The 14,654-nt window shown below is 38.7% G+C and overlaps 3 protein-coding genes and 2 non-coding genes across 5 annotated transcripts in view; 2 read left to right on the plus strand and 3 right to left on the minus strand.

The window, feature by feature from the left end:
- Nucleotides 1-1,085: 1,085 nt before the first annotated feature.
- Nucleotides 1,086-4,261, minus strand: CBG21068 (the record flags this gene model as incomplete). The annotated part of the gene is made up of 4 exons (XM_002634695.1): nucleotides 1,086-1,478; nucleotides 1,795-2,468; nucleotides 3,626-3,737; nucleotides 4,052-4,261. 4 exons carry the CDS (start codon nucleotides 4,259-4,261, stop codon nucleotides 1,086-1,088), a joined length of 1,389 nt encoding a protein of 462 aa, XP_002634741.1.
- Nucleotides 3,345-3,416, plus strand: CBG28350. The gene has a single exon. It is a non-coding gene (tRNA).
- Nucleotides 4,262-6,091: 1,830 nt separating the features above from the next.
- On the minus strand, nucleotides 6,092-8,579 carry CBG21067 (the record flags this gene model as incomplete). The annotated part of the gene is made up of 5 exons (XM_045236257.1): nucleotides 6,092-6,372; nucleotides 6,731-6,732; nucleotides 7,806-7,929; nucleotides 8,065-8,190; nucleotides 8,561-8,579. 5 exons carry the CDS (start codon nucleotides 8,577-8,579, stop codon nucleotides 6,092-6,094), a joined length of 552 nt encoding a protein of 183 aa, XP_045097204.1.
- Nucleotides 8,580-11,449: 2,870 nt separating this feature from the next.
- CBG29087 lies at nucleotides 11,450-11,521 on the minus strand. The gene has a single exon. It is a non-coding gene (tRNA).
- Nucleotides 11,522-13,865: 2,344 nt separating this feature from the next.
- The window catches only part of CBG26505, a gene marked incomplete at both ends in the record, with an annotated part of 2,944 nt that continues 2,155 nt past the window's right edge, over nucleotides 13,866-14,654 (plus strand). The window contains 2 exons of the mRNA XM_045236258.1: nucleotides 13,866-14,075; nucleotides 14,193-14,315. Of these exons, the coding sequence (XP_045100376.1) occupies nucleotides 13,866-14,075; nucleotides 14,193-14,315 (333 nt within the window). The remainder of the gene's footprint in view (nucleotides 14,076-14,192; nucleotides 14,316-14,654) is intronic.

A 14,654-nucleotide genomic window follows, 5' to 3' on the forward strand; every position in this document is an offset into this window, starting at 1 on the left:
TGAATTTTGGGGTGCGTCGCGGTCGTGCGTCGCGTGTNTAGGTGAAATTTCAAAGTGGGCGGAGCCTAGTCGTGTTTGGGCTCATTTTGAAGCTCAAGACAAAACAAATTGATTGGTAGTCAGTTTGGTGTGATAACTTCAAACTCTCCCTAACATTTGGACCACTTTGTCTCTGATGAAAATTTTAATAAAGCAAATTTTTAAAAAATCACGATTTTCTGCATTTTCCTTCTTCCAAAAAGTTTCAAACTTTCCGATAATTGAACATTGTAATTTAGTAAGGTCAAAAGCTTCGAAATAAGGCAAATTTCAAAGTTTTGGATTCGTCGCGGTCGTGCGTCGCGTACTTGCCTGTAATTTCAAAGTGGGAGAAGCCTAAGCGTTTTTCTGCTCATTTTGAAGCTTGAAAAACAATACATCTGAATTTGGGACGTTCTAAGCTTTGAAATAAGCCCAATCACGACTAGAATCGCGCAATTTCTATTTTTCGAGAGCGTCGCGGTCGTGCGTCGCGTGCCTCGGGGGAAAATCCAAAGTGTGCGAAGCCTCCCTCTATGTCGTCCTACATTCTTCCCAGCCATTCTAACAGAGCCCCGTATTTGTTCAGAATCAACGGTCAATACTTTGACTGCTTCCTTCACAGAAACTTGTCTATGTGGAACCGTGTATGTAAGGTGATAAATTCTAAGCTCAGTCCGGTGGCGTTTGCTAAGCGAGTAGGAGCGATTCCTTATGATATTCTGATCCCTCCCACTTGACCTACAGTACTCTAGTCGGTCCGTCTGGTCATTTTACTTTTTTTATTTGTACAGGTCCCACTTCTTGCCAAATTATCTATCGATTTCACCCCCATGCATTGCAAATAAATATATTATTAGTCGTGTTTGGGCTCAATTTGACGCTTGAAACACAATAGATCTGAATTGAGACCGTAGAGGACTTCAAAATGAGCTCAAACACGACTAGAATCGTTTGAAATGCTTATTTCCGAAACTAGCCGAGATATGACTCAAAATCCTTATGTGGAGAGTTTCAAAATGAGCCTAAACACTGCCAGATAGTGATTTTTCAAAACTTCAAAACTTTCAAAATTTCAAGATAAGTTTAGACGCTTTAAAAACAAACCAGATCTTAATAACCGATTTTTTTGCAGACCTCCCAACTAATCGGACGAATCGACAGTCTTGAAAACACGGTCCGCGAGAAGGAACAAGACCTGGACCGCGCGAAAATCCGCCTTCTATCTCATCCAGACGTTCAAAAGGAGAAAGAAATGACCGAGAGAATTGAGCAAGGGGAGAGAGAACGTATAAGGCTACAAGAGCATATCGATCAGCTAAGAAGGAATTCTGAGAAAGAGCATTTGGAGCAACAGAAGACGTATCAAAACGAGATGACACAGTTGAGAGGGACCATTGAGAATCACCGAGAGGAGTTGCCGGACAGAGATATCCGTTCGGAATCCCACTAATCCCCGCCTCCAAAATAAGCATCGACACTAAAACAATCACTCAACTTTGATCTTTTTAGGAGCGTCGCGGTCGTGCGTCGCGTGTCTAGGTGAAATTTAAAAATTGGCGGAGCCTACTCGTGTTTGGGCTCATTTTGAAGCTCTCCTTAAGCTATTTAAGAAAGTATAGCCAAAAATGTTTAAATTTCAAAACTAGTTGAGATGTGGGTAATTCAAGTTTCCTAACTTTTGAGCCCAAAACAAAGCTGCTCAAACTTGACCGATTCTAGCCGTGTTTGGGCTCGTTATGAAGCTCATTTCATCCTCAATTTTAAAATGCTCACCTTAATCTCGGTCTGCCTGATCAATTCCGTTTTATCCGATACATCGGCCTTGGCACTCGACAGATCTCTTTCCAGCACCGCTATTCTCTCATCTTTCTGCTCTAATTGCTTATTCTTCGAGTCCAATTTCTGTCGTAATGCATCAACATCGCCTTGTAACAAAGTATTATGTTGTTCTCGATTCGTCAATTGATCTTTGAGCACTTGAAGGTGACTCTTCATCTCGTTAGCCGTCTGTTCAGCAGTCTGCATCCTACTCTGGCATCCCATGAGCTCTTGCTTCTTCTCAGCCAGCTCAACTTCACTTCGATCCATTTTCATCCTCATTGTGCTCATCTCATGTCCACTTAAATTCTTATCAGTGAAATCTCTCGGCTGATTACTTCTTCCCATTCGCTGTCTCATTAGCTCATCTTCCAACTCCACGATTCTCGCCTGCTTTTCATCAATTCGTCGTAATGCGTTCTCTATAGCTTGCCGTCCTGATGGATCTTGTGATGCCATCATTGATTGAGCCTCTTTTGTTGTTAGAAGGTCTTGAAGTCTCATTATAGTGTCTTCCAGTTCTCTGACTCTTCCATCCATTGCTCCATGACTGCTACCAGATTCTAGGGCGGTGGTGAGTTGACGGATTCGTTCGTCGCGTTCGCGTAGCTCCATACGGAGTTGGAGAGCTGTAACAAACTACTGTATAATGTGTAAAATATTATGTTCTATATTTTTACACTGTAGTTTTTGAGTTATGCGCCTTTAAAGGAAGTGTCCCCGTCGACGTCTAGCTCCGAGGTACTGTCTACTTTAAAGGCGCATAACCCGAAAACTAAGCCAGCTATAAAAAATCACAAAACTAGGAAAATGTGTAAAATTTCATGTGCTATAACGTTGTGATGTAAAATTTTTACCTAGCTATCATGGTTTTTGAGTTATGCGCCTTTAAAGAAAAAGTACCCGCCAAAGTCCTGGTCTTGGGCGCCCTCTACTTTAAAGGCGCATATCTTCAAAACTACATTAGCTAGGTAACAGCTGTAATCTGTCAAAATGCTTACCATCTTATGGGCTATATATTTTTATTTTAAAATTTGACCCGGCCGTAGTTTTTAAGTTATGCGGCTTCAAAGAGAGGGTCCCCGCTGACGTCTAGCTTCGGGATGAACCCTATTTTAAAGGCGCATATCTAGAAAACTACAATATCTACTACAAATTAATAAATATGATGTTGTGTGAAATTGAATTTTGCACATTTCATAAGTTTAAACATTTTACCTAGCTACCGTACTTGTTGAGTTATGCGCCTTTAAAGTTAACGCACACCACCTAAGCGAACACAGAGAACCTCGCAACTAACTAAAGCTATCTTCAAGACCCTATATCTCTGAAATCAATTTAGCTACAAAAAAGTTGTTAACTACATAATTGCTCAGCATAAAATTTCCAACAATTCATTTGTTGAAAAATTTTCAGTATCTCTTCTCCTTCCAAAGTTGCGACCCTTCCAATATTTCCCATTTTCCTCTCCATTTATAACCGCCATTCACTTCGAACGAGAGTGTGGGGGTATAGCTCAGGGGTAGAGCGCTCGCTTTGCATGCGAGAAGTCTGGGGTTCGATTCCCCATACCTCCAGTTACCTTTTTATTTCTTTTTGCTTCTTTTTTTAGTGATTTTTGAAATACTGGGGAGGAGTGAGAGACGCAGAGAAGCTAGATTTCTTTGCACTCTCTTCTTTTCCAGCGTTTTCTAGCCCTAAAAAAAGCGATAGAACTATTAGAAGGCCCCTTGCTCAAATCTAAGCGGTTTTACATATTTTTAAATTTATAAAAATAGATAATTACCTTCGTTTGTGGATCCTAATCCATATTCATTACCACCGATCCCTCCCGACTGTACCATTCTCTCCAAATGAGCAATCCGATTAGCTTCGTCACGACGCATCTGACGCTCTCTCTGAAAAATTAGCTTGGTTATGTTTAAAGGCGCATATCTCAGTGACTACGGTAGATATTTTAAACATTCTAATTGCAATGATGCTTAGCGTAAAATTTCACAGATTTTTGTAGTTCACAACTCTTTTTTTAGCTACCGTAGTTTTTGAGATATGCGCCTTTAACAAGGGACCTCTGACGGCCAAGACGCATAACTCAACAACTACTGTAGCTATTGGAAACCTGTAAACTTAAAAAATGTGTAGAATTTTATGCTGAGCAATTATATAGCTGGAAATCAGCCCCTTTCTCTTTTGGTTTGAACGATACACTCACTTTAAGCTCGGGACTCCAAAACGTCTTGATACTATTCATTGTTTGGTTTAGTTTTTCCATAATTGTATCATATTCGACCTTCAACTGCTCATATTCTCGAGCCAAATTGATTCCACTTGGATTTAAACTATTTAAGTTCAATCGAGACATTCCAGGCTGCATTAGGTCGTAATCCTGGACACCAGGGGCTGGAACAGAGGTGGTCGCCATGCTGAAAAGATTGTAGAAGGTTTTGAAAGGTTCTAGGACATTCTAGAGGGGTCTAGAAGCTTTTTTAGGGTTACAGAAGGTCCTAGACTGTTCGGAAAGCTCTTGTAAAGCCTGAAGGATCCTAGAAGCTTCCAGAAGAGTCTAGAACGTTTTGGTCCCTATTTCTTAGATGTTTGTTTTAAATAGCTCGTCTCTTTTGATGGAACACAAAAACTCAATGCATATATTATAGTCTCTGGGGGATCTTTGAGCAAAAAAGATCTAGGAAAAAAGCGCCAAAAAGTGTTTACTTCTTCTTTTGAAAGATATAGTTGTCTGCGCCTTAAAAAAGAGTGGGTGCTAACTTTAAAGGCGCATTACTCAAAAACGATGATAGCTAGATAAAATTGGTACAGAGTCTTAATATAGATCACCAAATTCTACACGTTTTTGTGATTTGCAGCTTTTGGATAGCTACCGTAGTTTTTGAGTTATGAGCCTTTAAGGGTAGCTCGCGGAAATCGGACATTGGAAGGGAGGGGATGTTTTTTAAATGCGCATAACTCCAGAACTACAGTAGTTATCAAAAAGTTGTTAATTAAAAAGTTGTTGAACATAAAATTTGAAACATTTTGATGATTAACTAGCTACAATAGTTTTTGAGTTATGCGTCATTAAAGCGCACGGACATCGGGCGTCGGAAGGGAGGGGATGTTTTTTTAAAGGCGCATAACTCAAAAACAATGGTAGCTAGTCAGAACTTGTAAGCTACAAAGATGTAGATTTTAAAATGTTTGAAATTTTTGAAATTTACAACGTTTTGCTAGCTATTGTAGTTTTTTAAATATGCAGGGGAAGAGGCCACCAAGCTCCAGCGCGCGCTTAACTTTAAATGCGCGTATCTCTGAAACTACAGTAGCTAGCAAAACATTGAAAACTGCAAAATTATAGATCATAAAATTTTAAATATTTTTATAATTTTCAATTATTGAATAGCTACTGTAGTTTCTGAGTAATGCGCCTTTAAGTTGGGCGTGCGCGAGGACACCAAGGCGGCCACCATTCTCCTGCGCGCGCTCCACTTTAAAGGCGCATAACTTAAAAACAAAGCAAGCCAGGTTAAATTTGTAAACTAAAAAAAAGTAGATCAAAAAATTCTACACATTTTTATAATTTTTAATTATCACATAACTACTATAGTTTCTGAAATATGCGCCTTTAAAATTAAGCCCGCGCAGGGGAAGAGGCCACCAAGCTCCAGCGCGCGCTTAACTTAAAATGCGCATATCTCTGAAACTACAGTAGCTAGCAAAACATTGAAAACTAGAAAAATATGTAAAATTTTATGCTCTTTAATTTGATATTGAACAGTTTTTTCTAGCTTTCTTGGTTTTCAAGTTATAACTACTTTTCTGAAAATAGCAGAACTTTTTTTGGGTTTTCTAGTGTCCTAGTAGAAAAAAAGGCGCCAAAAACGGGAAGCTAGAAGAGAAAGTGGGAAAAGGGTCCAAATTGTTTTATGTGTGAGGTCGACTAATGCTATTTGGTCAAAAATTAGAGGGTGGGACATTTTTTCCACTTTTTTTTGGTGGGAGGCATAAAAAAATAGAAAATCTAGGATTTTTGAGGGTTTGCAATCTTTTTTCAACTGTTTTAAATGTTGAAATTGACGTTTTCAAGATTTTCAGCGTTTTTTTTATATACTAGGCAAGAATTCAGCTGAATCGGATCAAGAACGAACCAAGAACGGACCAAAAACGGACCTGAAACGAATTTCCCCTTAAAACAGCTCTTTTCAGCTCATTTTTTATGTTTTTTCTTGATTTTCAGACTATTTCAAGTCTCAATTTCTTACTTGTTCTGCCAAAATGCATTCTGTGTCGGAACAGGATTTGAAAGCGCCAACGAGTTGCCACGTGTGAACTGATGAGCTCCGTGGTGTGGGTGGCTCGTTGAAATCTCCAGTGGAAGGTAGGATGGTTGATGAATGGGCTTTCCGGATGTTCCGACTGGTTGCATTAGAGTATCCGGATAGTCTAGGGAGTCTTTATAAGCATCCAGCACACCGAGACCGTCCATTGAGCGGTGTTGTCTGGAAGAAAGGGAAAATTGGACTGGAATTTGTGGAAATTCTCTCGAAAGAGGCTGAAAATAAACGGAAAAAATGCCAAAAATGGTCCTAAAACAGCTTGAAATAGCCAAAAAATGCTCAATTAACATATGAAAATGTTTTTGAACATATTGGGCCAAAATTCAGCTGAAACGGATCAAGAACGGACCAAAGACGGACCAAATGAAAGCTGTCTTTAAAGGCGCATATCTCAACGACTACGGTAGCTAGTCAAAAATGGTAAATTACAGAAATATGTAGAATTTTATGGTCTATATTTTCGCCGTTTATAAATTTTAGCTAGCTACCATAGTTTTTGAGTTATGCGCCTTTAAAGTAAAGAGTACCCTTGCTACTGTCAGTGGGGGGGGGGGGGGTGCCCCTCTTTAAAGGCGCATATCTCGAAAACAGTAAAAGCTATCAAAAAGTTGTAAACTAACAAATTGCTCAACGTAAAATTTGAAACATTTTGATTATTTTTGAATTCACTTAGCTACCGTAGTTTTTGAGATATGCGCCTTTAAAGTTAGCGCGCACCACCTAGATGACCAAAAGAGCGCTCCTAGCCGCACAACTTTAAAGCGCATATCTCAACGACTACAGTAGCTGGCTAAAAATTGTAGACTACAAAAATATGTAAAATTTTATTCTCTTCAATTTCATAAGTTGCGATTTTTCAAAGCTTTTTTGGTTTACAAGATATGCGCCTTTAAAATTAGGCACGCACAGGGGAGGTGGACACCAAGCTCCTGCGCGCGCTTAACTTTAAAGGCGCATAACTATAAAAAAAACAAGCCAGGTAAAATTTGAAAACTGGAAAAATATAGATCATATAATTCTACACATTTTCAAAGTTTTTAATTATTGAATAGCTACTGTAGTTTCAGAGTTATGCGCCTTTAAAGTTGGGCGTTGCGCGAGGGCACCAAGGCGGCCATCATTCTCCTGCGTGCGCTCAACTTTAAAGACGCAGAACTCCAGAACTACAGTAGCTAGCTAAACATTGTAAATTACAAAAATGTGTAAAATTTTCTGCTTTTTAATTCGATATTTAATAATTTTTCCTAGAATTTTTGGTTTTCAAGTTATGACCTCTTTTCTAAGACTGGCTCTAAAATTCAGCTGGAACGGACCAAAAACGGATCAAGAATGGATGTCTTGCTTCAATATAGTCTTCGCCCAGCTTCTCGAAATTTAGGCTTAATTTTAGATACTTTGGTCTGTTTTACAGCCAAATAAACCAAAAACAGATCAAAAACAGGCAAAAAAAACGGACCAACCACAGCTGCATCAGTTCGAGGCCTAGTTTTAGGTTTTTCAGGCCATTGGAGTCATTTTTCTGCTTAATTTTGCTCATTTAAAGTCTTTTGCAAGTTACTTCAAGCTATTTCGGGTCGTTTTCAAGCATTTTTTGACCAAATTCCGGCCATTTTAGGCAATTTCAAAAATCCTTACCGTTGCAATGGTTGCCGTCTAGAAGCTGCTGAAATTGAAGTGTTCGGGGGCACCGACGGATATCCCATCGAGTTTCGTCCCGTCGAATTCATCACCGACGTTCGGCTACTGTAAGGGGCGGGGCCTGCAAAAACTATAATTTTGAAAAGTTTTGGAAGTTTCTGCTGCTCTAAGTTTGACTTTTTAAAATACGCTGAATTTAAAAATGTGGGTCTTCAAGGCTCAAAATGGCGATTTTTGGCCGAATTTTAAGACCCACCTGGCGCCATGGAATGTTGATCCGGGTAGTTCGATGGTCCGGGTACTTGATGTTCGTTGTAGGATGACGGCCAGTCGCCGTCGAGGCCATTACCGTACCATCCGACACCACGATCCAGCTTTTTGTCTGCAAAAATTGAGATTTTCGGGTAGTTGGTTTGGCGGGAAATTTGAAATTTTGAGAGATTGGTCCATGAAAAATTGCCTAGAATGGATTCTATAGTCCAAAATTTGTTTAAAACAGTGATTTCGACTGAAATTCGGGGTTTTTGGCTAATTTTTCAGATCACTATTGGCTATTTTCGACCATAAGGTATCAGAATTTTGGCTCGAAAATTCCGAAAAAAAGCCAATTTCGAAATCTTGAAAAATCAAAAAAAAAGAAGAAACGGAGAGAGAAAAGGAAACACCAAATGTTCCCTCAATTTCTTTAGAGAGCTGCGCAACTGTGATAGAGTGTGGAAAGTGAGAGACGCAGAGAAAAAGAGGGAGAGCACAAAAGGCAGGAGGGGACATGCAATGATGGTTGAGGGTGGCCAACACAAGAGGATTCAAGGGACAAGAAGAGAGAGAGAGAGAGAGATAGAGAAGTAGAGAGACGCAGAGAAAGGGACTGTATGTGTTGCTTGACCGTCAGAGGGGCGAAAAAAGGAAGAAGGTCATTTGGACGACGGCAGATTTGTGTTTGTATTGGTGTCATTTTTTTCGACACTTTCCAGCATGCGGGCCCTTACGGGCCCGCTCATGGCTTCTTTCAAAATTAATATTTTTGAACAAACTAAATTGGATCTGATAGAAAAATTCAAGTGCTACAAAATGATACCAATTAAATTACTGTATCCTAGCTATGAACAAAGTTATGATTATTTTAACAAAACTATCCTCGCGGACGGCTTTTTTGGCTCGCAACTTTGCTCATAGACAAGCTACAGTATTCCAATTAGTATCATTTTGTAGTTCATGAGTTTTTTATCATATTCAATTAAGATGAAACAAAAGCATTGATTTTGAAAGAAGCTACTATGCGTTTTTGAAGTTTTTGGTTTTCATAGTTTCCGGCGGTTCACATTTTTCTACTTTTGGTGGTTTTTTGGTCCCTACGACGCTTTTTATAGTATTTTTGGCTCATTTCCAACTATTCTAGGTTATGATTTTCGGTTTGTAAATTTGAGATTTTTCGGTCCGTTTTTGACCCGTTTTTTGTCGATTTTTATTAATTCTAGACACACTTTGGCTTGTTTTAAGCTTATTTTTGGTTTAAAATTATGGGAAAAAAAGATGGGACAAATTTAGAACTATGAAACTTATTTTTTGTTATTTTGAATCGATTTTTGAGAGTTTTCAGTACATTTTAGGCATTTTAAGCCTATTTCGGTCTATTTTAAGCCTGTTTTAGTGCCATTTTCAGCCATTTTTTGCCTCCAAAATATGTTTCCATTTTAAGTTATTTTCTTGGCTAAATATGAGCAAAACAAATGATGAAATTGCATGTTTTGATGGTGGGATGGATGATGGGCGGTCATCTCTGGCACTCTCTCAATTTCTAATACTCTCTCGTTTCTGTTTTTCCAATTTCTTTCACATTCGATTTAAAAATTAGAATTTCTAGCTAACTAAAAACAATATTTTTAAGTAGATGAATATACCTCTAACTTTAAAGGCGCATATCTCCAAAACTACAGTATCTATCAAAAAGTTGTAAACTTCAAAAATGCGTAAAATGTTATGCTGAGCAATTTTGTGTTTTGCAGTTTTTCAATAGTTGTTTTGGTTTTGGAGATATGCGCCTTTAAAGAGACACCCCTCTACAACAAGGCTTCAAAGCGCGCATAACTTCAAAAGCGCATATCTCAAAAACTACAGTATCTATCAAAAATTTGTAAACTAAAAAACTGTTTAAAATGTTATGCTGAGCAATTTGTTACTTTACAACTTTTTGATAGCTTTCTTGGTTTTGGAGATATGCGCCTTTAAAGAGGGGCACCCCCCCCCCCACTGACAGTAGCGAGGGTACTCTTTACTTTAAAAGCGCATAACTCAAAAACTATGGTAGCTAGCTAAAATTTATAAACGGCGAAAATATAGACCATAAAATTCTACATATTTCTGTAATTTACAATTTTTGACTAGCTACCGTTGTCGTTGAGATATGCGCCTTTAAAGACAGCTTTTATTTGTTCCGTCTTTGGTCCGTTCTTGATCCGTTTCAGCTGAATTTTGGCTCAATATGTTCAAAAACAGTTTCATATGTTAATTGAGCATTTTTATATTTGAGCATTTTTTAAAGATTGTGCGCCCTCTCCAACGGGTCTTCAGAGTGCGCATAACTTTAAAGGCGCATATCTCGAAAACTACAGTATCTATCAAGAAATTGCAAATTGAAAAAATGCGTAAAATTCTATGCTGAGCAATTTGTTAGTTGGTAATTTTTCAATAACTTTTTTGGTTTTTGAGATACGGGTGTTTAAAGTTCGCACCTCCTTCTTGCCGGTGCTCACCTCCCCCCCCCCCCCCCCTGCGAATTTTAAGCGTCATATCTAAGTTGATCATTTGCAAAACTACAAAAATTTTATATCAATTTGAAGGAAATTATAAGGACTTTTAAATGATATATGATAGTCAGAGTATAATTTTGAATTTATGTTTAAAAATTGAGAGTTGAACAAGAAAAAACAATTTTCCAGTTTCAGAGGGTTTTGCAACTTTAAAGGCGCATATCTCAAAATCTACAGTACCTATCAAAATTTTATAAATTAAAAAATTGCGTGAAATTTTATGCTGAGCAATTTGATAATTGACAATTTTAGTCTAGCTAGCTTAGTTTTGAAGTTATCCACCTAGAAAAAAACGCAAACTTTTTTCTACCTCCACCTTCTAAACAAAAAGCTAAAAACAAAAATGAGCAATAGAAAGAAGGAGGGGGGGGGGGTCCCGATTTGGGGTCCCAAAAAGGGAGAAGAAGGTCCATAGTACTACATAAAAGAAGAAGAAGGAGGAAGACGAAGGGAGGATGGTGGGAAAAGGAGAAGAGAGGAAGAGAGCACAATGAGCAAGGAGAGTGAAAAGCAACTCCCCTCCCCCGAAAAGAGCTCTTGCTCTTTCTCTTTGCGCAGGAAGATCGAGAGAGCGAGAGACGCAGCGTACACCACCTTTATCATCTTTTTCCCCGCAAGCGTATTTTTTGAGCAAGGTTTCAATTAGGTTCATAAGATTCCTCTCAAATTTTAGACATTTTATCTGTTGGAAACTTAGTTCTAGCTGTTCTGGGAGCTGAGATACACTATAAGGCTAGAGAGCGCAGAGAAATCTAGCTTCTCTGCGTCTCTCAGCCCTCCACACTGTCTCACCTATCTTTAAAAATGAAGCAAAAAGAAAAAAAAGTAATCTGGAGGTATGGGGAATCGAACCCCAGACTTCTCGCATGCAAAGCGAGCGCTCTACCCCTGAGCTATACCCCCACACCCTCTCTTTCGAAGTGATTGGCGATAATAAAGGGGGAGGAAAATGGGAAATTTTGGAAAGCTTGTAACTTTGGAAGGAGAAGAGATGGCTGAAATTTTTCAACTGATGAATTGTAGGAAATTTTATGCTCTACAATTTTATAGTTGCCTAATCTTTTCTAGGTTGCTTGGTTTTTGAGATATAGAGCTTGGAAGTTAGCTTTGACTAGCGACGCCTCTCTGTGTGTTTGGGAAGCGCGAAGCCTCTTTGTTTTCGGAGGGTGTCTCGAAAAATCCCGATTTTCCTCTGAAAACCCAAACCACATGTATTACTGTTGTATATCATTTTGAAGCTCTTAAACTTTCCTTTAAAATGGTCCAAGAAATTTGTAATTTCCTCAATGCTGAACTTAGTTATCACGCTGCAAAGTTGTAGGGCTCGGCAAGAGGGAAGACAACATTTAAAATGGCATATCTCAAGAACCGTATAAGCTATCAATAAGTTGTTCACTACAAAAGTATTTTGCATAAAACTTCACACATTTTGTTTGTTTACAATATTTACCTAGCTACCGTAGTTTTTGAGATATGCGCCTTTGAAGTTAGTGCGCGCTTAGAAGTCGTAAGAGGGGTAACGGCAAAAAGGAACAAAACTTTAAAGGCGCATATCTCAAAAACTACAGTAGTTATTTAAAAGTTAAAAACTAATGAAATGTGTAAAATTTTATGCTCTATATGGAATCAATTTGAAATAAGCAGATATCTACCGTAGTCGTCGAGATATGCCCCTTTAAAGTTTAGCTAAATGAAGGCCTAGAATAATTAGCTCATGTGCTCTAGTGCTCAAGAAACCTAAAATTAGTATATAACGGAGGAAGTGTGAGGATGTGTAAAGGGATCTCAAGAAGAAGAGGAGGGGTGAGAAATAGGAAAATGAAGACGTCAGATGGCTGAGAAGATGAAGAAGGGTGTGGCAAATTTTCATTTTCTTCTTTCGTCCAAATTCCTTTTCAATGAAAGTGATACTCCTTTATAAGGACAAACAGACACACAGACAGACAAAAGAAGAAGAAATAAGGAGGCGCATGTTGCATACATACTAAAATAGGGTTCAATTTGAATACTAATTTAATGGCAGTGAGAGAGAGAGAGAGAGAGAGAGAGAGAAAGAGAGAGAGAGAGAGAGAGAGAGAGAGAGAGAGAGAGAGAGAGAGAGAAAATACTTCAATGAACTGAAAATGGCTGAAAATCGGGTTCTCCTATTGTTAGGCAGTTTTGAGTTAATTTAACTTGATTTTTGTTTAAGTTTTGACTATTTTTATGGGTTTTTATAGCAAAAATTGGTCCCAGAAAGTTCCAAACACCGTTTAAAGCCAAAAAATGATTTTTAAGGCTGTTCAATGACCTAACAGTATCCCTACAGCTATCTTTGAGACCTACATCAATTAGCACGTCTTTTGGAGAGGGTCCAGCTGTCCCCATCTGCCAGGATGATGACGTGGCAGATGGATGGGCCCGACTATTCTTATTCTTTTGTGTGTTGGTGGCCTTGTGGGCCAGTAAATGGTCAATATCCAGCGCATTTACACAATTTTAGACCTGTTTCGCTAATTTTGAACAATTTTCGAATTTCTCAAAGTCTGAGCTATAAAATGAGCTTAAACGCGACTAGGCTCCGCCTATTTTGAAATTTCTTGAAAGCACGCGACGCACGACCGCGACTCGCCCGAAAAGTCGAAGTAGGCGGGGCCTAGTCGTGTTTGGGCTCATTTTGAAGCACCAGATGAGTTTAGTCTCTTGTTATAGTTGAAAAATTTGAATTCTGAAAAATTTGTATACTTTGGGTCACCACACGAAAATTTTCTGAAATTATTTGTTTCCAATGATATTTTGAACATTTCCATCAAGTTTGTTTAAAAAAATGCTTCAAAATGAGCCTAAACACGATTGGGCTCCGCCCATTTTGAGGGCCTTTAATGTAAGCGGAGCCTAATTTTAGAGTGGGCGGAGCCAAGTCATGTTTCGGCTCGTTTTAAAGCTCGGAATTTGTCATATTTGAGTTTGGTTGCCCAAATGCTTCAAAATGAGCTCAAACACGACTAGGCTCCGTCCATTTTGAAAATTCCTGAAAACACGCGACGCACGACCGCGACGCGCCTGAAAAATCAAAGTGGGCGGGGTCTAGTCGTGTTTGGGCTCATTTTGAAGCGCACGACAAGCCAAATTCATATTCTAGCTTTTCAAATCTTGAAAATCAATGTAAAATCTGAACATTTTGAAAAAAAAATTCTTAAAATCGTTTTTCCAAATTTCACACTTTTTCCCAATGAAATTTTTAGAAATTCTCAGTTTTTTTAAGCCCATGTCCTCCTCTCCCAGCTTTTCGTATACTGTAGAGGATATCTACCGAAAATTCTCCCAACCAATGTTGGATGAGCAATCTACAGTAATCAAAGAATACGATTATGACATCCCGGAAGACATGGAAGTCAGCGAATTTGTGAATAAAATGATGGATGAAAGGGAGGCAATGATGAAGCCAATTGATGAGGCATGGAGAAAACGAGAAGGAGTGAGTTTCAGCATTTTTTGGCTGAAAATTTGGCTGAAAATGTTGAAAATATGCAAAATAAGCTGAAAATTCGTCTGGAAAGGCTGAAAATCGTCCAAAACAACGCTTAATCTTCAGATTCCCAAATGCGACGACGACGAACAAATTGGCGATGGATTTCCAAAATGGCTATTTTTAATCAACAAACGAGAAATCGAAATCAAGGATAATTGCCAGGAGATTCGAGAAATTGTTTATGGCGTAAGTCTTTGGACCAAATTTGCTGAAAATAGTTGATTTTTTGATTAAATGATATTAAATTCGTATTTGGCAAAAAAGAGCTTTAAAATGAGCCCAAACACGACTAGGCTCCGCCCACTTTAAGTTTTTGGGTGCGTCGCGGTCGTGCGTCGCGTGTTTGCAGGAGATTTCAAAGTGGGAGGAGCCTAGTCGTGTTTGGGCTCATTTTTGCGCATTTTTAAAACCAAATCAAGATTTCTCAAAATCAGAGCTTCAAAATGAGCCAAAACACACCTAGGCTCAGCCCACATTTAGGGAACCCAAAATCTTCAAAATGTGTGGATCCTATGCGTGTTTGGG

The sequence above is a fragment of the Caenorhabditis briggsae genome, assembly GCF_000004555.2.
Source record: "Caenorhabditis briggsae complete genome, chrIV, whole genome shotgun sequence".
Classification (NCBI taxonomy): domain Eukaryota; kingdom Metazoa; phylum Nematoda; class Chromadorea; order Rhabditida; family Rhabditidae; genus Caenorhabditis; species Caenorhabditis briggsae.